Source organism: Bubalus bubalis, chromosome 2 (assembly GCF_019923935.1).
Source record: "Bubalus bubalis isolate 160015118507 breed Murrah chromosome 2, NDDB_SH_1, whole genome shotgun sequence".
In the NCBI taxonomy this organism is placed as follows: Eukaryota; Metazoa; Chordata; class Mammalia; order Artiodactyla; family Bovidae; genus Bubalus; species Bubalus bubalis.
The window spans coordinates 94,327,820-94,351,193 of record NC_059158.1 but is presented as its reverse complement, the minus strand read 5'-3'; the positions used below and the strand labels follow the sequence as shown (position 1 = coordinate 94,351,193).

The 23,374-nt window shown below is 36.6% G+C and overlaps 1 protein-coding gene across 3 annotated transcripts in view; it reads left to right on the top strand.

The window, feature by feature from the left end:
* The window catches only part of GALNT13 (polypeptide N-acetylgalactosaminyltransferase 13), a 962,305-nt gene that overhangs the window by 360,709 nt on the left and 578,222 nt on the right, over positions 1–23,374 (top strand). For all 3 annotated transcript variants that reach the window (XM_044935208.2, XM_044935203.2, XM_045164100.1), the window contains one exon: positions 9,722–9,967. In XM_044935208.2, the coding sequence (XP_044791143.2) occupies positions 9,826–9,967 (142 nt within the window). In that variant the 5' untranslated portion in view covers positions 9,722–9,825. The remainder of the gene's footprint in view (positions 1–9,721; positions 9,968–23,374) is intronic.

Here is a 23,374-nt window from a genome sequence, read left to right as displayed (position 1 = left end):
GTTTAGAGCACCATTCACCCACAGCTCGAACAAATGAATGTTTAATACAGTGTTTTCAGTTTTCATTATTATTATTACCAGGGTTTGTATAATTTTCTCTGCGTTTTTACCAGACCTTTTACTTCTCAGTCCTTCTTGCATTGATTCATTCAACAGATGTTGATCGAGCACCGATTTTGTGCCAAAAAATGTTTTTGGTATCTTAAGGATATCACAGAGAATAATAGATGCAATTCCATGGTGAGAATCAGGCAGTAAATAAATAAACAAGTACTAGTGATACGTATTCTGAATCAACCACATAAGTATATTGCATAGATGGTGGAAGGGCGTTATCTTAGATAAGTTGGTCCAGAAAAGAACTCCCTGGGGATACTTGAGCAGTGATCTGAATAGAGAAAGGGTGAAAGATTGTTTCATTACTTAGGAGAACAGTGTTCTAGAGAGTACTTCAGGCATGAAGATTCTGGAGTGCATTAAATAAAGGAAAGAGTTAGAAGATGAAATCTGAAAGGCAGTCAAGGTCCATAATTTGTTGTTTTATAGGCAAAATTAGGGAGTTGGAATTTATTTTATTGATATATGTAATAAAAAGCCATTGGTCAATAATGATCAGAACTTAGAAAAGATCTGATTAAAATTTAATTTTAACATGACCAAATTTCCTCCTGTGTGGAGAATAGGTTTTATGGGAATGTATTTAAGAAAATTGATCCCACTCTTACGTATATACTCAAGAAACACATATGTCCATAAACACATATGTCCATATATCAAAATTTGTACATGAATGTTCATCACCAAATTATTCATGGTAGCCAAAAAGTGGAATTAACCCAAATGTGGATCAACTGATAAATAAAACCTGATATATTCATGCAATGGATATTATTTGTCGAGAAAAAGAAGTAAAATACTGGGATGTACCACAGCACGGATAAAATCTTGAAAACATTATACTAACTGAAGAAGACAGTAACAGAGGACAGCATATTATATGACTTTATTTATGTGGAGTGTTCATAATAGGCAAACCTATAGAGATAGATACTCAGTTAGTGGTAACCTAGACCTAGGGGCAATGGGAGGATTGGAGGGTTACAGTAAAGAGGAGTTGTTTTCTCTCGAGGAAATGGAAGTGTTCTAAAGTTGATTGTGGCAATGGATGCACAACTCTGTGACTATACTACAAGCCATTGCACTGTACATTTTGAATGTGTGGATTGGACTGAATAGTATGTGAATTCTATCCCAATAAAGCAGTTTTTTTTTTTTTTTTTAAGTTAAAGCAGTATATCAAGTTGGTGATTGTGTAGGTTAAATCTATAGGTAGAAAGTGAAAGTGTTAGTGGCTCAGTCATGTGTCCAACTCTTTGCAACCCCTGTCTGTGGAATTCTTCAGGTAAGAATACTGGAGTGTAGATAGAGCCAACAGAATTTGCTGCAAGGTCAAATAGGGGTGTGAAAAAAAGAGCTGTCAGAAAATAGTACAAAGTATTTTGGCTAAGTTATGTCAAAACCTGCTTAGGACTTACGTAAGATAATGACTGAGAACTGACCATTGGATGGCCATGACTGTCTCAGATAAGTCTTCCACATAATGGTGGGAGCTAAAGACTGTTGGGTTTAAAATAGAATGGAAGGACAAAGATATGGGGTGTATAGGCAATGATTATACATAGTTCTTTCCAGGAGTTTTGCATTCAAGATGAGCAGAGAACTGGAAGCATAGATGAAAAGAGATGTGGGGTCAAATTAGTTTAAGATGATTATTCACATAGCATCTTTGTATTGATAGAAATGACTTATTCAAGGAGGAAAAACTGAGGCAGAAGAGACAAGTGTATCAGTAAAGCCCATGAATGTATGGGATCAGAGGATGTTATACTCCTTAAAAGATAGTTCATACATCATCACACTCAGACTTGCAGATTTAGGGGTGGCAGTCATAGGAACTAGCAAGTTAATGCACTCAACGTGGCATTAAGCAAAATCCTCTTCTGATTGTTTGTATCTTCTTGCTAAATGTACACATGTAATGATGAGCTGAGAGGAAATAGAGTGGAGATGGCAGTCTAAAGGCAAACAAGGGGCAAAGTTATCTGAGGAATGGAGATTGATTTGACTAGAGCTTTTGCAGGGTGCCTCTGAGGCACTGCAAGTCCAGTATGAGTTCATAGATTTAAAATGAGAACAGGCAGCATATTTTTGGGGTTTCTTTCTAGTCATGTTCATCTGTTTGCATGTAGGAGTGGTGTAGGGGAAAGTTAAATTTAACCAGTGTATTGGTATGCTAAGGCTGCCATAACAAAGTATGACAGACTGGGTGACTTAAACAACAGAAATTTATTTTCCAACAGATTTCAGAAGTCCAAATCAGTGTGTCAGTAGAGTTAGTTTCATTATAAAGCCTCTCTCTGTGGTGTGCAGATGGTTGCCTTCTCTGTCTTCACATGGCCTTTTTCTGTGTTTGTGTCCTAATAACGTCTTCTCATATGGATACCAGTCATATTGGATGAGGGCTCCTTTGTATGACCTTATTTTAACTTAATTACCTTTCCAAAGGATCTATCCTCCAATATAGTCACATTCTAAAATACTGGGGGTTAAGACTTCACATATGAATCTTCTTGAGGAGGGAGGCACACAATTCCACACATAACAACAATGCTGGAGTTTTAAAATTTAAATATATTTTTGAGGTGAGAGAGGGCATATGTAAAATGTGTAATCTGGTTTTCATAGAGTTAATTATTTAAGAAAAAGAGACAAATGATAAACAAACATTTTCAAAAATACATTTAAAAAATATGTTAGGAGAGTATTAATAGGTACCAAGAGTAAAATCAAGTGAGCTAAGGAAATATGGAGTGATTAAATTGTGTGCTCTTTATGGGTTGATAGGAAAGCTCTCCGTGATTTGACTAGAAAGTAAGATTTGAAGGAAGTTAGAGCAGGAAGCCACGACTGTATCAGTGGATAGAGAACACAGCATATGCACAGCCCCGGGGCAAGATAGTCATTGGTATGTGTGAGGAATAAGCCATGAGACCCAAGTGACTGGTATGGAGAACAACGGTAGGAAATGAGATCAGAAAGGTAGTATCTGATGCAGTTGGACTATAATTTCTTTACTTAATAAAATTTTGAGTAAATCAAGGAATCATGCAATAGGGACATAAACATTTTGGTTTCACATTTAAAAAATGAAATATAATTTACATAGAGAGATGCACAGATCCTAAGTGTACAGTTCAATGAGTTTTAACAACTGTAAAATCCTGTGTAACTCATATTCCATCAGCAACTACATCTGTTAAATATATGTCTAATAAGTAAATATAAAATATATTTCAGTTCAGTTCAGTCGCTCAGTCGTGTCCGACTCTTCACGAACCCATGAATCACAGCACACCAGGCCTCCCTGTCCATCACCAACTCCTGGAGTTCACTCAGATTCACGTCCATCGAGTCAGTGATGCCATCCAGCCATCTCATCCTCTGTCGTCCCCTTCTCCTTCTGCCCCCAATCCCTCCCAGCATCAGAGTCTTTTCCAATGAGTCAACTCTTTGCATGAGGTGGCCAAAGTACTGGAGTTTCAGCTTTAGCATCATTCCCTCCAAAGAAATCCCAGGGCTGATCTCCTTCAGAATGGACTGGTTGGATCTCCTTGCAGCCCAAGGGACTCTCAAGAATCTTCTCCAACACCACAGTTCAAAAGCATCAATTCTTCGGCGCTCAGTTCTTAAATATATTTCAATATAATATAAATATTAATATATTTGTAAATACTGAACATATCTGTGCTACTCATCCTGACTCCTGACCTCCTGAACACACACATACTGAATGTACACTGCTTCTCTAAGGATTAGGGAAGAGAATGCTCATTCATTTTTTATTGTTCTTTCAATGCTATTCATGATGACAGTAACTATTACTGTTCAGTTCAGTTCAGTCGCTCCGTCATGTCCAACCCATCGCAACCCCATGAATCACAGCACGCTAGGCCTCCCTGTCCATCACCAACTCCCAGAGTTCACCCAAACTCATGTCCATTGAGTCCATGATGCCATCCAACCATCTCATCCTCCATAGTCCCTGTCTCCTCCTGCCCTCAATCTTTCCCAGCATCAGGGTCTTTTCAAATGAGTCAGCTCTTCGCATCAGGTGGCTGAAGGATTAGAGTTTCAGCTTCAACATCAGTCCTTCCAGTGAACACCCAGGACTGATCTCCTTTAGGATGGACTGGTTGGATCTCCTTGCAGTCCAAGGGACTCTCAAGAGTCTTCTCCAACCCCACAGTTCAAAAGCATCAATTCTTCAGTGCTCAGCTTTCTTTACAGTCCAACTCTCACATCCATACATGACTACCGGAAAAACCATAGCCTTGACTAGATGGACCTTTGTTAGCAAAGTAATGTCTCTGCTTTTCAATATGATGTCTAGGTTGGTCATAACTTTCCTTCCAAGGAATAAACGTCTTTTAATTTCATGGCTGCAATCACCATCTGCAGTGATTTTGGAGCTCCCCAAAATAAAGTCTGACACTGTTTCCACTGTTTCCCCATCTATTTGCCACGAAGTGATGGGACCAGATGACATGATCTTCATTTTCTGAATGTTGAGCTTTAAGTCAACTTTATCACTCTCCACTTTCACTTTCATCAAGAGGCTCTTTAGTTCTTTTTCACTTTCTGCCATAAGAGTGGTGTCATCTGCATATCTGAGGTTGTTGATATTTCTCCCATCAATCTTGATTCCAGCTTGTGCTTCTTCCAGCCCAGCGTTTCTCATGATGTACTCTGCATATAAGTTAAATAAGCAGGGTAACAATGTACAGCCTTGATGTACTCCTTTTCCTATTTGGAACCAGTCTGTTGTTCCATGTACAGTTCTAACTGTTGCTTCCTGGCCTGCATACAGGTTTCTCAAGAGGCACTACTGTGCCTCAAGTACTGTTATTACTATTAACAATTGCTATTACTACTATATATTGAACTCCTCCTATGTGTCAGGTACCATTATAAGAACTTTGTATGTAGTAACTAATAAGATACTCAGAGCCTTATGAGGTAGCTATAAGAAATATACATTTGGTTATTCAGATGACCATAATACATTTCTCAGCTATATTTTGGGGCTTCCCCAGTGGCTCAGTGGTAAAGAATCTGCCTGCATTGCAAGAGATGTGGGTTTGATCCCTAGGTTGGGAAGATCCCTGTAGAAGGAAATGGCAACCCACTCCAGCACTCTTGCCTGGGAAATCCCATGGACAGAGGAGTCTGGAATGCAGTCCATGGGGTCTATGAAAAGTAAGATATGACTGAGTAAACAACTACTGTTCATATTTAGTGAATATAAAAAGGCATAGAACATTTAGGTAACTTGAATTAAGCTATACAATAAGTGAGTGTGGAACTCAGATTCAGATTATGGCATCATAACTCAGCAGGTCTTATGCTTGGTTTCCTACTAATAGTCAAATTTTATGTTATGAATATGTGAAGTTTCTTTAAAGGCAAGTGAGGGCATTTTTCTCATTTTTTTCCCACTATTTTTCCATATAAGGCATTCATTTAACATTATCATTGGCTGTTTCTTTGTCTCTTACTGTATCTTTCCTTGTGGCATGGTTTTTATGGTTTACAGTGTTTTTTTTACAGTGCACTGTTTGATTTAGGCTATAGGTAGGTTCCCCTAGTCCACCTGAATTTTAGATTTTCATTTATGTGAAGACCAGTCTTTTTGTCAATAAGAACTGCAATTAATTCAGGGTAATTTTTTCAAAGCTTACTCACTATAATTTTTAGTCATTAAACCAAAATGCATAATTGTCCAGTCATCAGCTCCCAGAAGTTCCTGCCTAACTACTTAAAACATTTAAAGTGTGTTGGTAGTCAGAATGTTCTCGAAGCACTGCCAAAAGTTTTCCATGAGCTTCATTCATCCTTTGGGAACCTCATAAGATAGATTGAATATATTTGCAGCAATTATGTAGTTTTCTACAAAAGAAAACATTTGACTAGAGATAAAAATGTATCTAACAGCAACTGAAGTAGACACCCACCCCAACCCAGGTAAGTGATAACCTTATAATTAAAAAAAAAAAAAAAGTCTTTCTTATTTTAAAAACATACTTACCAAACTTCTAAGCATTACTTAGATCTTATTTTTTTTTATATTTGAAATCCTTTTTTATAGAATAGTAAAATTGGTGTATGTTTTCAAATAAAAATTCTGTAATATCTCAAAGTCTATGGCTAATACCATTATTTAGTGGACAAGAAAAAAAAAAGGAAAAACAATATGATTAGCAAGATGATACTTGATAGCTCTCTAACTCCTGATTTTTTTCCTATCTAGAGAAATATTTTAAAGAGGGGAATACTGTGTTCAAAACTTTGAAACAATTAGAAAAGGATAGAAGAGCCTGTAGTTGATGCAATGTTAGCCATGTTCCACATTGATTTGGCAAGCCAGAACTTGGATTTGGCTTGAGAAACAGAGTAGTGTTTGTAAATAAATAGGGTCTTACTGGAATAGAACTGTAATACAGATGCTGATTCTCTTAGATAAACTTGGGACACCAATTGTGCTTATGTTGGTTAGTGTTAGCCCAAGCTGGAATCAAGATTGCCGGGAGAAATATGAATAACCTCAGATATGCAGATGACACCACCCTTATGGCAGAAAGTGTAGAGGAACTAAGAAGCCTCTTGATGAAAGTGAAAAAGAGTGAAAAATTTGGCTTAAAACTCAACATTCAGAAAACAAAGATCATGGCATCTGGTCCCATCACTTCATGGGAAATAGATGGGGAAACAGTGGAAACAGTGTCAGACTTTATTTTTTTGGGGCTCCAAAATCACTGCAGATGGTGACTGCAGCCATGAAATTAAAAGACGCTTACTCCTTGGAAGGAAAGTTATGACCAACCTAGATAGCATATTCAAAAGCAGAGACATTACTTTGCCAACAAAGGTTTGTCTAGTCAAGGCTATGGTTTTTCCTGTGGTCATGTATGGATATGAGAGTTGGACTGTGAAGAAGGCTGAGTGCCAAAGAATTGATGCTTTTGACCTGTGGTGTTGGAGAAGACTCTTGAGAGTCCCTTGGACTGTAAGAAGATCCAACCAGTCCATTCTGAAGGAGATCAGCCCTGGGATTTCTTTGGAAGGAATGATGCTAAAGCTTAAACTCTAGTACTTTGGCCACCTCATGTGAAGAGTTGACTCATTGGAAAAGACTCTGATGCTGGGAGGGATTGGGGGCAGGAGGAGAAGGGGACGACAGAGGATGAGATGGCTGGATGGCATCACCGACTCGATGGACGTGAGTCTGGGTGAACTCCGGGAGTTGGTGATGGACAGGCAGGCCAGGCGTGCTGCGATTCATGGGGTCGCAAAGAGTCGGACATGACTGAGCGAATGATCTGATCTGATCTGTTCTGATCTGATATATAAGGAAACATTGTTTCATAAATTAAAATATTTAAAGAGCAACTTAGTTTTATCACATAATATAGTAAAGTTAGAGTTTTCTCAGTGTTAATATCTTGATATATAGACCTAGCATGTATGAAATTACAATAATTTGAATAATGCTTGAAGTGATAATAAGATGTGATTTTCACTCTCTATTATGGTTAAAGTTTAAATTAAATTCTCAATAACCTGAACTATTAGGCTCTTAGTAGGAAATGACTTATCTTAGACATTTTAATATTTAATATTAAGTGATTTCACATTTTGTATTATAATATTCTTTATATTTCTTTAAAAAAAATGTTCTCATACTTTATCTTGCTTAAGTATCACAATTTTGTGAGGTAGATGGGGAAGGAAATATAAGTAAAGAAAATGAAGCGCAGAGAGGCAAAATGTTTACTTAAATTCATAATTCCATTTTATGACAGCCAGTCATGGTTCTTTTTATGTCTTTTATTATAGATCTTTATATAAAAGATCTTATAATACATAGATCTTATATAACATATAGAGTTTTGTAGTATGGGATGTTTTATTTTAAGGTTTTCCTTCTAATTCTGGGAATGGGCATTTAGCTACCATCAGTGTAAATATACTTTTACACAGGGCTCTTTTCCTACAATAAACTAAAGGAACCTGCTCCATCTTATGTCCAAAGAAAGACAGAAAATTAAATAGGTTGAATTATTTCAAATCTCATATTCAGTGACATATACATAAAGTAACAGGAAATATATATGTGGGAATCCTTTCCTTGTTGTCAGGTTTAGAGGCTGAGTTCCAATGTTTACTTGTAATTTTTACAGAAAAATGAAGTTAAAATGAAACAAAATAATTAACATGCTGTTTTTCAAGAAAAACAACCAGTGTCAAATATCATGCATTCCTTAGGTTTGTATATGTTCTATTTTTAAAAAATATTTGTTGAATAAATGTAAATTTTATGTAGATGTTGAAAGTAGGCTCTGTTATACTAATTTTTTAAATTGTAACCTTATGTAAGCTTTGAATTGTTCCTACTCTGATCAGATTGTGATGGACAATAGCATTTGTGTTGCTTTATGATGCAAGGTCAGCTGCCATTAATTTAAACAACTTCTGCCTCAGCAAATTGTACTTTGATGTTTTTATTTTGAGACAAGCATTTCTGAGATAGTCCAAGTATCTTTGTATTTAATAGCTGTTCTCCTCAAATATCTGTCAAAATTGTTACTTATCTTATTCACATAAATAAATTTATGTTTCAGTTTCTATTATTTTAATGTGGCCAATGATATGAGACTATTTTTGTGTTGATATAATTATTCTATAGATAGAAATAACAAGGTAGTTATTATTGTTCTATATAGTATAAATAAAACAAATAAGTATATGTTATTAATTCCACACTTATTTTAAGTATCTCTTAATAATTGCACACATGTCTTTGTTATGCCTTTAGAATTCTTGCTCTGGTTATTTTCTTTTAAATCACTTTACATTTAATGTATTATTCACTGATAATTTTATGAATGTGTGCTAACCATTCTCAAATGCATATCTGTAGTGGTTATTTTCTATGCAGATCAGATGGGTTTTTAAGGATAAATAACTGATGACATTTCAATTAATTGCCTTTTTGTCAAATATTTTTTAAGATGTCTTAATACTAATGACTGTATTCTGCAATAAGGTTTACAAGCATTATAATTTTTGGTCCTCATAGCAAATCTTTATTTTTGACACTGTTAGTTTCATTTTATAGATGAGAAAACTGAGGTTTACAAAGTCTCCCCTATGTAGGAAGTGAATAAGTCCAGGTCTATCTGTGTAAAGACCAGCTCTTAGCCATTGCAATATATAATAACTAAGGATGATTCTAGTTCAGCAAAATTGGCTCCTTACAAGTGCTGATTCATGGTAAATTCAGAGCTGCACTATTTTATAACCTAGTGCTTTGCAGAATATGGTGATAGAACTTTAAGCAAAAGGCAATACAACATGAAGAAAGCAAGTGGTTCCCAGGGGCCCAGCAAAATAGTGGCAGATCTAGGATTAATTGTTTCAATTTAAGCCCCTTGGCTTGCTTACAACTCTCATTTATTTGGACTTTTAATTCTGAACTTGAAGGCCAAATGCTGATATATATGAAAGCATTAAATAGTCATATGTTTCGTGTTATATCACATTTATGCAAAATAAACTGTGAGACAATTATTTTTTCTTCTTCCTTTTTTTTCCCCAAATACAGTGGGATGCATCCTGCTTTTATCCGGGAGTTCACCTCTGTGGCTTGGATTTGTCACAGCCGTGTCTGTCTTTGATCTCTGTGTTAACTAGAAATCAAGGGAAGACATGAGGAGGTTTGTGTACTGCAAGGTGGTTCTAGCCACTTCACTGATGTGGGTTCTCGTTGATGTCTTCTTACTCCTGTACTTCAGTGAATGTAACAAATGTGATGACAAGAAGGAGAGGTCCCTGCTACCTGCACTCAGGGGTAAGTACTTATGAAGCAGACGTTTCTTTTATGCAGATAAGAATGGTGGTGACTCATGATAAAACATGACATTTCAAAATAAGAGTTCAGTTTATTGACTTATTTGGCAGGACTGTTGATGTACATTTAGCCATGGGAAAGCTACCATGGGAAAGCTACTTTACTTTTCTTGGCCTCAAGTGTTTTGTTGGAAGAAATGAGGAATTACCTCACCTCTAAAGTACTTCCAATTCTAATAATTCCAACATTTTGTGACTGTAGTGAGCATTAAAATTGGACAGAATTTTAAATTTAGGCTTTCAGAAGCATAAGCCTTTAGAGATCAAGAACATAATGTAAAAAAGGAAAACTACTGAAGTGAGATGGTGAGGAAAGTAGCAAAATGAGACTACATTACAGCCCTCAAAACTTCCAAAAGCAATAAAAGAAGGACACTTTTTAAAAAGCAAAACATGTTGGTGGCTAGATTTAACTTGTGGGCTATCAGCTTGCCACCCTATCTTAAAGGCAAAAGATAATTTTAAATGTATTAAAAACTCATTTTCACTCAATATTCCCTCTTAAGGAACCAGTGTCAGTGACTAGATAAGCATGAATGCTGAAGAAACATAATAATGTATATAAATGGTGATTTATTAAATATAGTGATTCATTTCCTAAAGATATTTCTTGTAATTTTTCTATGTTTTCTTTTGGCTTAAATGTCATTAATTTATTTCTGAAATATTCCTAGTGAATGAGTGCTTCTAAAGTACTTGAGCATGCTTGAAATTAGTTTTAGTTATTGTTTTATTCAGTTGCTAAGTCATGTTTGACTCTTTACAACCCCATGAACTGCAGCATACCAAGCTTCCCTGTCCTTCACTATCCCCCTGAGTTTGCTCAAACTCATGTTCATTGAGTAAGTGAAGCCATCCAACCATCTCATCCTCTGTTGCCCCTTTCTCCTCTTGCCCTACGTCTTTTGCAACATCAGGCTCTTTTCCAATGAGTTGGCTCTTCCTATCAGTTGGCCAAAGTTTTGGAGCCTCAGCTTCAACATCAGTTCTTCCAATGAATATTCAGGATTGATTTTCTTTAGGACTGACACCTTTGATCTCCTTGCTGTCCAAGGGACTCTCAAGAATTTCCTCCAGTACCACAGTTCAAAAGCATCAATTCTTGGACACTCAGCCTTCTTTATGGTTCAACTCTTACATCCGTATATGACTACTAGAAAAACCATAGCTTTGACTCTACAGACCTTTATTGGCAAAGTGATGTCTCTGCTTTTTAATACACTGTCTAGGTTTGTCATAGAATTTCTTCCAAGGAGCAAGCATCTTTTCATTTCCTGGCTGTAGTCACCGTCTACAGTGATTTTGGAGCCCACAAAAATAAAATCTGCCACTGTTTCCAATTTTTCCCCATCTTTTAGCCATGAAGTAATAGGACTGGTTGCCATAATCTTCATTTTTTGAATATTGAGTTTTAAGCCAGCTTTATCACTCTATTTCACCTTCATTAAGAGGCTTTTTAGTTCCTCTTCACTTTCTGCCATTAAGGTGGTGTCATCTGCATATCTGAGATTGTAGATATTCTTCCATCTTGATTCCAGCTTGTGAGTCATCTGTGCTGGCATATTACATGATGTGAAAATTGTGAAAATGAAATTGTTAGTCATTTAGTCGAGTCCAGCACTTTGCGATCCCATGGACTATAGCCTGCCAGGCTCCTTTGTCCATGGGATTCTCCAGGCAAGAGTAATGGAGTGGATTACCTTTTCCTTCTTCGGAGGATCTTCCCAATCCAGGGATCAAGTCCAGATCTCCTGCATTGCGGGCAGATTCTTTACCATCTGAACCATTAGGGAAGTAAGAGTACTATAAGAAAAAAGTTGCAAGACTGGAATGGGTTGCCGTTTCCTTCTCCAGGGGATCTTCCCAAACTGGTGATTGGACCTACAACTCCTGCATTGGCAGGTGGATTCTTTACCACTGAGCCACCTGGGAAACCCCTTCACATGATGTACTCTGTATTTAGGTTAAATTGTCAGGGTAAAAATATACAGCTTTGATGTACTCCTTTCCCAGTTTTGAACCACTCCATTGTTCCATGTCCAGTTTTAACTGTTGCTTCTTGACCTGCATATAGGTTTCTCAGGAGACAGATAAAGTGGTCTGGTTTTCCTGCCTCCTTAATTTTCCACAGTTTGTTATGCACATAGTCAAAGCCTTTAGTGTAGTCAATGAAGCAGAAGTAGATAATTTTATTCTCCTTTAATTTTTTTCTTAACATTTTTTAACACTTTTTTCTTAAAATCTAGTTTATATTAATTCCTTACTTAGCAAAAGTTTTCTTTATAAGCATGACAAAAGGTAAACTTTGAAGCCCAGTTGATATATTTGTACCTTTTGGAAAAGTGAATCGAATTTACTGACTTGAGGTTTCCATTCATTTAATGAATGTATTCTGCTTCTAATATATAGATATTTTTGAGGTTATTCATTAATCAAAATATTCTAAGAAAGAGAATTTCACTGATACTATCTGACTGTATAAGTAGGAAAATTCAGAAAAACATTTCTAAAAATTAATTTTTTGTTGAGTGATTTTGTTGGACATCTTTAGTTTACTTTGTAATTATACTCTGGTCCAGCTGGAGAAATTATGATTATCTTCTTTTCAAAATGAGTCTAATTCTTTCAGTAGAGTTTCTGACTAGCACAAAAATTGAGAGAAAGTAATATGAAAGTGACTGAGCCTAGACCCATTTAGTTTATATACATTTTTTATGCTCTTTTATTAGAATTATTCAAAGAGGAAAACTTTATGAGTCCATCAGTTTTTGATAAATGAGCATGGGGATTGATTTGCTGATCTTTGGTTAAAATCACAGAATAAATCAGCCTTCTCTGCTTCTTTGTTAGAACTGGTTGAGCTGCTGCTTGGCTGAAAGTGGAAATGTGATTTGATGGATCACATCAGTTTAGTATGATCACTTGGTCATTTGTTGAATGGAGACATCTAGATTGGTCACAAAAAATTTTATGATCTGATTCAGCAAAATTATGACAGCCTTTTCTGGAAGTACCTAAAGAGCAGTTTTGCTGATTTAAGTTCTTAATGTTCAGTTTCAAATCTCAAAATGTAAAATTTGATGATGCAAGGCAGAAATAGTAATTTTTCCTTGTACTTAAAATGTAAAATTAAACTATATTCTCTTTACTTTTAATACTTCTTTAATGTTATACATTAATATTTGTCTTGAAAATGTGAAAATTAGGCTTTATAGTTTTAATTTCATCTTCTATTGTTACTCATTATTTCAGAATATTACTTTATTTGGGAACTCATACTGTGTATTTAAAATATTTTATTTACATGTAGATGATATTGTACAAAGTGCACTTGGCTGGAATTTTCAGGTTCTAGATATGTTAAAAACAGGATTTTTTGACCAAAAATGTTGATATTTCTGGACGTTTTTGTCTGCATTATTAAAATAAAGGCTTTGGACTAGGTAGTTTCTAAGATGTCTTCTAGTTCTAAATTTTAAACCACTTGTAAATACCCAATATTAGCAAACACTCTGAATTAATTTTTGAGATACGTTCATTCATTTACCAAATCATTAATTATTTAAGTGCTTCTCAAGTTAAGTGTTGTACATGTTAAACTTACACAAAGTTGTGTGTCAATTATATCTCAGTTATAAAAAAGAAGAACATAGTCTGGTAATGGGCAAAAAACAAGAAGCAATCCCGAGTATCAGCACCTCAGACTTCATAGGGGGCATAACAAGATAGATCACCCCATGGTTAAAAACCCAGCTTTATTGATTAACCTGGTCCTCAAGTCCTCCCCTGTGAATTATTAATAGCTGTGTGACTTTTAGCAAATTCCTTAACAAAATCTTGGTGTTCCATTTAAGATGAGAACCGTAAAGTCAATAAATCTTATTTCACAGAGCTGCCTTGAGAATTAAACATGATGATGTGCTAAGCCTCTCAGTGGAGTGGTAGCTCATGCTGACCCTTTATCAGTGTCTGCTAAACATTGTGAAAGTCATTAAAGGTCTGAATGAGACTCCACCAGACTCTGCTGTCCAGGCTGAGTCAGGTCCACAGCACGGGGCAGTTATTCTGGGTATAGCCCCCCAAAAGGAAGTAACTCTTCAAGAAAAATTATGGACTATGAGCTAAGACCTGGAGATACAAGGGAAACAAGGTCACTGTTATCATGCAGCTTATTTGTTGTTGTTGTTGTTGTAGTTCCGTCACTAAGTCATGTCTGACTCTTTGTGACCTCATGGACTGTAGCATGCCAGACTCCTCTGTCCTCCTCTATCCCCCAGAGTTTGCTCAAATTTATGTCCATTGAGTCAGTGATGCTATCTAACCATCTCATCCTCTGCTGCCCTCATCTTCTTTGCCTTCAGTCTTTCCCAGCATCAGGGTCTTTTCCAACAAGTTGGCTCTTTGCATCAGGTGGCCAAAGTATTAAAACTTCAGCATCAGTCCTTCCAATGAGTATTCAGGGTTGATTTCCTTTAGGATCGACTGGCTTGATTTCCTTGCCCTCCATGGACCCTCAAGAGTCTTTCCCAGCACATAGTTAATACTAAAAATTTCTTTCTCTCTCTGTCTTTTTCAGTAAAAATGTAATTTAGAAATGATTACAAAGCACAGAGAGTATTAGGATGAGGAAGAACAATGCTCTGAGTAGAGCATCTAAGGTATTAGAAATGGATCTCGGCTACTAGCTAAAACTTCTTAAAAGACTGTGGTGCTTAAACTGAGGTCTAAAAGATAAAAGTAGAAAGTAAATAGTTAAAGAAGAAAACACTAATTTTTATGGAATTATAAAGATAATGGAATACCCAAGATACTTCTGAAGGGAAAAAATACAGAGATCTTACAAAATTTGAGTAATCAGGACTGTAGTATTTGCACAAAGGGTGGCCCAATGCCTGGAGGAACAGAATAGAGACCCTAGAAGTACACTCACATGTTTGGAACATTCAATATGTGACAGAGGAAGCACTGCAAATCAGTAGGGGAGAGAAGAGCTCTTCAGTAAATACAGTGAAAATCGTGGTAATATGCATGGAAAATAGATGAAACTGGATGCTTCACTCATGTCATAAACCAAGATACACTTTGGAAGTATTAGTGTCACAAGAAGACTTTACTTTTAGAAGAAAATAAAATAGGCATTTTTAGGACTCTGAATTAAGGAACAATTCTGAAATACTATACAACATCATTGACCATAAAAGATACTATTGATAAAGTTGACTATATTAAAATTCAGGAAGTTGGTTCACTTGCATATATCTTAAAGAAAGTAAAAAGAGATTACAAACTGTAGAAGATGTTCAAAGAACATGTAGCTGAAAGATTATTGTCAAATATATATAAATAACTCCTATTAATAGTAAGGAAAGACCACATAGTCCAACAGGAAAAAAATGGGCAGGAAATAAGCATAAATACACATTTCTAGGAAAAAAAGAAACACATATAACAAAAAATAAAGTTATGATAAAATACTGAACATTGATTGTGAGAGGGAAATGCAGATCAAGACTACAATGATACATACATTCAACTGGCAAAAATTAAAAAGGCTGCTAATACCAATTGTTAGAGGTGATGTATCTTCACATCTTTTAATAGTAACTTCAGATAATGGTTTGACATTGCTGCCAATATCTGAAAATTCATGAATGAACCAGAATCCATAGTCATATACTTATAAAAATCTTTCGACATAAGCAAATATCTTACAGTGCTACTGTTCATAACAATAAAAGTTGAAAATAATCTATAGGCCAGTTAATGCAAAATCTGATGAATGAATAGATGTATGGAATGTAAGAGAATAATATATTTTAGTCAAAATGAATGAACTATAGCAATTTGCACCAATATGAATTAATCATGATAATACAATAGTAAATTAAGTATAGAAGTTATATCTTTCAGAGATGATATACAGCATGGTACAGTTTGATAAGTTAAAATCAACTTAGTTTTCCAGATGCATACTTAGAACTGTATAGAGATGCATCAAGACTTCATATAAAGCAAGTAAAGTTAACTGTGATCAGAAGATTGTCGGATGTTGATTGTCATGTGTCGGGGCAACAGGTGCATGAGGTGGGAGTATTTTGACTGTATATGGGGCATTCCTAGGGTCCGAGGTGTGTTTTGGATGTGGGTTTGATGTGTCTGTAATATAGACAACTAAAGTGAGTGAATAAAAACCATTGAATGGATTTGAAAGAAAGAGGAAGCCACTGACTGAGCTTAGAATACTGCAGACATGATTAGCTCTGTGTTGTGGAAAGTTCATGTGTGGACTAGACCAGGGAATAGACAACTGTACAGGGAGGTGGGGTAGGCAGTGGTGGTGGCCTTCCATGAGTTCTGTGTGGGAAGTAAGGCCTGCTTAGAGCACAGTAGTGCCAGGGAGATGTGACAGAAGTGGGTGAAATAAAGAGGTATTTGAGATACAGGATTAAGAGACCTGGGTGCTTGACAGACTCCGGTGGGTGGAGGAGATGGAAATGTCAAGGACACATTTCAAGTTTCTTGCAGGACATTATTTGATCCAGTTTCTTGATAGGTGAGATGTAGGAGGAGTTGAGGTAGCTACTGAGTCTATTTTGTATGTGCTGAGGTTGAGACATGTGTCAGGCAACTGAATGGAATTGTTCAGTAGGAAGTTGACTACATTAATAAACTCTAAATACCAGACTTAAAACCATCATTTTTTTTTCCTAAGGTGGATTACATTCTTTTTCTTCCTTATTAAATGGAGTATATGGAATAGAATTCAATCTTTGCTTCTGAGTCAGCACTGTCATTTTATATATCAAATATTGAGTGATGCTATAAAAATGATTATTTTGAGGGACTTCCTGGGAGCACAAAGACTTGTTCTAATTTTAGCTACAGGGCCATGAATCCTTTTCCTATTTTCTAAAGGAGTACCTTTGGGTGACATAATTTCTTGTTAGGGAAGTATAACTCTTTTATGCCACTCTGGGGCTACCTAGAGCTAAAATGCACTGAAGGATATTTCTGACTCCTAACTGGTGTGGAATACTAAGTGATGCTGCTCCAGAGTTGGAAGAGTTAGAATAGCTATTTGAGAGAGTAGATATTTAAAAGACCAATGTTGCTGCAGTACACCTACAAATGCTTTGGGAAAATTTGAGGTTACGTGGCCAGTCTGCATGGTCTCTGTCTTCTAGCTCCTTCACTAAGAGCCCATGTCCTTAGGCAAGTTAATTTGTCTCTCTGGGCCTCAGTCACCAGGTGTAAAATGAAATGAATATGAATCATGGTTTTCATTCACGAAAACATGTTCTTCAGTTGTATCTGACTCTTTGTGACCCCGTGGAGCCTGCCAGGCTCCTCTGTCCATGGGATTCTCCAGGCAAGAATACTGGAGTGGGTTGCCATTTCCTTTTCCAGAAGATCTTCCCAACCCAGAGATTGAACCTGGTCTCCTGCTTTGCAGGCAGATTCTTTACCATCTGAGCCACCGGGGAAGCCCTGGTTTACATGCTCATTTCCAAATGAAAGATTATGTTTCTAGCTATTTTTTCTCAATAAAAGTATGGAAAATGAACTATTTTGTTCAGTCCATGGAAAATGTATTGTCTGCTAGAAGAAGTGGTGATGTGGAAGTGACATGGGGAGAGAGCCGCTTAGCAACCCCAGGACAGCCTTCTCATCACAGAGGACAAAGGGATATAAAATTATGATATTCAAGAAAGGAAGGAACCTCCCATTCTTTACCTGATCCTGAATATTGAACATATTACACATACTTAGGAAATGAAATAAAACTTACCTTCAAAAAAAGGGAGATGAAAGAATATTTAAGAAAGACTTGTTGCTGGTATATAAACAAAGGTAAGTATATTAGCCAACAATAATAAAAATAAGTCTAAACTATGATTATTCTAAATTATGCATATGTGTTAGCTTAATTATCACACAAAAAATGTGGCGACATTTTTCTTCTTTTACGAGGCAGAGTGAGTGTATAAGGAAATCACTTCCATGTTTTTCTTTTACTCATGTGCACAATATTTCTAACACCAGACATGTTGACTTTTCCCCAAACAATTCTCTGCAACACCGACTTGGTGTTCTACAAGTCTGACACTGTCTACCTTGACTGAGCATCAGACCCCACAAGTTAAGGACTCAGTCCCACAAGGCTGCCACCACTTCAGACACCAATTTAAGATCCCATCTCGTCCTCAGTACTTCTCACCAACCAGCTATAAATTGGTACATCCATTGAGTTTGATAATTTGCTAGAATGCCTCCCAGAACTTAGGGAAACGCTTATTTACATTCACCAGCTTATTATAAAAGTTATAATAAAGCCAGATGAAGACTTTTGCAGGTCGAGGTCCAGAAAGGCACCAAGTGCAGGAGCTTCTGTGTCCTTGGAATTGGGATATGTGACCTTCCTGTCATGAAGATGTGTTGAACATCGTAGGAACTCTCTGAATCCCATACTTCTCAGATTCTTATGGAGGTTCCATCATATAGATATGTTCAGTATCAGCTCAGTCTCCAGCCTGTCTCTCCTTCTTGGAAAATGGGAGGTGGAACTGAATGTTTCAAGTGTCTAATCATGCCTTGGTCTTTCTGATGACAAGCCCCATCTCAGAGCTATCCAGGAGCCCAAACTGAATCATCTCATTTGAACAAAAGATGCTCCTATTACCCGGGAAATTCCAAGAGATCTAGGGGCTTCATATCAGGAACCAGGATCAAAGACCAAATATCAGATGCTTCTAGTGTATAACTTAGGAAATTATAAGGGTTAGAGTAACTCTGAGCCAGGAATTGGTGGTAGAGACCAATGCCTGTATCTTCTATTGTTTCACAGTGTGGTCAAGAGGAAGTGCCAGAATTTTAACAACCAATAGAACAGAATTTGGTTATTGTAGTATAAGTTCAGTAAAGGACTTTGTTATCACTTAATGCCAGTTTTCATTGGAATTCAAGTGCCATGCTTTCACTCAGATACCAATATGGAGCACAGAGTCTGAAAATTTGAGTTGAGGGTTTTGTCTTCGCTCTCAGAGGCATCCTAGACTTGACCAAATCTCCCTGGCTAGTAGTATATATAAATCACAGTCAGGAAAATATTTCCTAGGTACCCTTCTTGTTTCAGATCATTTATGAAACAATATTGCCATATCTGGCATTTTAAGGTTTTGCAAAGTTACTTTCATGCCCTTGTGTCCCCCAAGACCTCCTTGCTGCTGCTCTGAATTGGGGAGAATCAAGAAAATTAATGGAATTGTTGACTGCAATCTTAATTCCATCCCTCCATGTTTCCCTTTAGCTCTACCTGGGAGACTCCCTGGTCTCTTCTCATAAATCTGGGGATACAGGTAGCCTTGCAGGATCTTAGTTGTTGGACCAGGAATGGAACCCCAGCCCTGGCAATGAAAGCACCTAATTCTAATCACTGGACCACCAGGGAATTCCCTCTTTTGTTTCTTTCTAAGTGATCTCTTCATAACACTAACATCTTGCCTTGTACTCATTTACTAAATGGAAAATGCTTGTTGACCTTGTTTGATTAATCTTTAGTGCTTTAAGGGAGAATTCTCTGTGTAGGTGTGAGAGGAAACTGAAAAGTAGTGAATTAAAGTGTTAAAACTAACATCACTTTTTTCTTGTTTTTTAAAAACATGGCTTCACCTTTAATGGGGGAGGGTAGAAGAGTGTAAGTGATTACAATGTATTGGAATTGTCCTGAATAAATTTTGATGACTACTGGGACTTTCAGGTGATAATATTTATAGTATACAAAAGGTAGGACATACAGGCTCAGTCAACTTGGAATAGGACATATATATGTCCCAGGTAATTTTCAATTGAGTTTATAAATAGTATTCAAAAATTAATAGACTTTATAAAATTTTGACCTTTGATGTTTGCTTTTGCCTTCCATGGTTTTATTCACAATTCACTCTGATCCCTTCTATAATCCAGACAGACACATCAGTGTCAAGAAGAAAAATACATTGTAATAATGAACAATTGTGAGGTTTACTGTGGCAGCTACTTTGCATATACTGTTTCATTTAGTTCTCACAGGTGCACTGAGTGTAAATATGATTGTTGCTCTCATTTATATATAAGCCTGAGATATGAAAGGGTTAGTTAATTTCCCCAAGGTCACAAAACTGACAAGTAGGAAGAAAGGGCTCTCAGCCTACTTTGTCAGACTTTTGAGCTCAGATTTTAAACCACAATGTTATGCTGTGTCCCTGACTCAAGTGCCTAGACCTCTTTAAGGCAAAATGATCATATCATTTACATACTATTTATAAAGTAATTACAAATATTGGAATATTTCTGGAGGACAAAGAAGGAGGTGGCCACTGACCTTGGGTAATAATATGTCTTATTTAATTATAACTTAGGAGAATAGTATGCTGGCAAACTTACCTGTCTGAAAGGTAGGCTTTCAGACTTTAGCAATTTTGCATTTGTTGAGTTGTTACAGTATACTTATTAATTTAGGTTGCAGTTTTCCTTAGCAGTTTCCTTTGGAGCCAAGCCTCTTAGGTCTTACAAAGAACGATTAAAAGTTGTGAACAGTAGTGAAGCACTATTTTTTCTCAAAATTTTAACAAGAATGATTGAGATAATCTTTCATTCATTTATTTGTTAAAAGTACTGGTGTAGGAACTATGAAATATACAAAGCTTAATCAAATAGAACATCTGTCTTGAAGAATCACACAGTCTACTGGAGACATGGCATGTACATAAATAACTACATTACAAAGTAGGAAATGGTAACTGCTATAAGAGAGATACCAAGTAAATTGCTGTGAGAGGCCCCAAAGTATATTAATTATGTGGACATGTGTAAATTGGGAGGGAGTGGGTATCAGGGGAAATAAATTATCAGGAGAAGGCTATTGGCTTCCTCAAAATGAGGATATAAGAAATCAGTGAGTTGGTTGATTGGGGAAGAATCAGACATAAAGAGGATTTACAGATTTTAGGTTGAAAGTTAAGATAAAGAGAGATTTTAAAGGACTTTAAGTGCTGGGGAAATGAATTTTAATTCTCTTCTCTAGGAAATGGGAAACTGTTGAAGGTTTCTGGAGAAGGAAAGATGTGTTTAGCATGAGATGGAGTTCAGAAGGAGAATGCAGTGTTGCTTACTACATGTGCAAGATAACACTAAGATGTTTTCGGCCACTAAAGTTTTATTCATTAATTAAAACCATTTAAATTAGATGGCAATTAAAACCAATTGAATATTAAGTCATTTAAATTCTTCATTCTGAAAATTAATTGGTAAAAACAATAAAGTTTTCTGTTTTGTAAAGTCAAGTTCAAAACAGTTTGAAGAAGTAAATACTCATATCTTTACTTATTAGTGTGAAATAAGATGAGCCAATTCACTCAACACACAATTTGAAGGCTTGATTTGTGTCCGAGCTGGAGATAGGAAGGTAAGAATCACTCTTATTTTAGAATGAAATCTCAGCATATAAATACTGTGCTATCAGGAGGAGATAAAATATACAAAGTAAAGAGAAATACCTCAGTAAGACAATACTTATCTTTTGAGGGCAAGCTCTAATTTTCAATTTCATAAAGATTAGAGTTGATTGAATAGAAAATGAAGGACAAAGCTTATTACCAAATAGTCCATCAATAAAATGGAAATGGACACATTTTTATCTCTACCCATTGGAAATCATGGGCACTAAAGGGCTGTGTTGAGGCAAAGACAGCTGCACATTGTATATGCTCAATTAATAACTGTTGAATGAATAAAACAATTAATACATGATCAGTGTGGCAGATTCTGTTTTCATAATAGACTATCCAGTATAGGTAGATGATTAAGAATCTTGAAACAACTGTATTATCATGGCAAACATATTTTTATTGTTACTCCTTCCACATAGAGTCCAAACTTTGTCTTTTATCTTTCATTTTCTCATAAAATTTGATCTCAAACACTAGCAAAGTAATGCTCAAAATTCTCCAAGTCAGGCTTCAACAGTACATGAACCATGAACTTTTAAATGTTTAAGCTGGCTTTACAAAAGGCAGAGGAACCAGAGATCAGATTGACAACATCTGTTAGATCATCAAAAAAGCAAGAGAGTTCCAGAAAAACATCTATGTCTGCTTTATTGACTATGCCAAAGCTGTTAATTGTGTTCAGTTTAGTTCAGTTGCTCAGCCGTGTCCGACTGTTTGTGACCCCATGAACCACAGCACGCCAGGCCTCCCTGTTCATCACCAACTCCCGGATTTTAGACAAACCCATGTCCATTGAGTCACTGATGCCATCCAGCCATCTCATTCTCCATAGTCCCCGTCTCCTGCCTTCAATCTTTCCCAACATCAGAGTCTTTTCACATGAGTCAGCTCTTAGCATCAGGTGGCCAAAATATTGGACTTTCAGCTTCAACATCAGTCCTTCCAATGAACACCCAGGACTGATCTCCTTTAGGATGGACTGGTTGGATCTCCTTGCAGTCCAAGGGACTCTCAAGAGTCTTCTCCAACACCACAGTTCAAAAGCATCAGTTCTTCGATGCTCAGCTTTCTTTATACTCCAACTCTTACATCCATACATGACTACTGGAAAAACCATAGCCTTTACTAGATGGACCTTTGTTGACAGTATAAGGTCTCTGCTTTTTAATATGCTGTCTTGGTTGGTCATAACTTTCCTTCCAAGCAGTATGAGTTTTTTAATTTCATGGCTGCAGTCACCATCTGCAGTTATTTTGGAGCCCAAAAAAATAAAGTCTGACACTGTTTCCCCATCTAGTTCCCATGAAGTGATGGGACCAGATGCCATGATCTTCGTTTTCTGAATGTTGAGCTTTAAGCCAACTTTTTCACTCTCCACTTTCACTTTCATCAAGAGGCTTTTGAGTTCCTCTTCACTTTCTGCCATAAGGGTGGTGTCACCTGCCTATCTGAGGCTACTGATATTTCTCCCAGCAATCTTGATTCCAGCTTGTGCTTCTTCCAGCCCAGTGTTTCTCATGATGTACTCTGCACAGAAGTTAAATAAGCAGGGTGACAATATACAGCCTTGATGTACTCCTTTTCCTATTTGGAACCAGTCTGTTGTTCCATGTCCAGTTCTAATTGTTGCTTCCTGACCTGCATATAGGTTTCTCAAGAGGCAGGTCGGGTGGTCTGGTGTTCCTATCTCTTTCAAAATTTTCCACAGTTTATTGTGATCCACACAGTCAAAGGCTTTGGCATAGTCAATAAAGCAGAAATAGATGTTTTTCTGGAACTCTCTTGCTTTTTCCATGATCCAGCAGATGTTGGGAATTTGATCTCTGGTTCCTCTGCCTTTTCTAAAACCAGCTTGAACATCT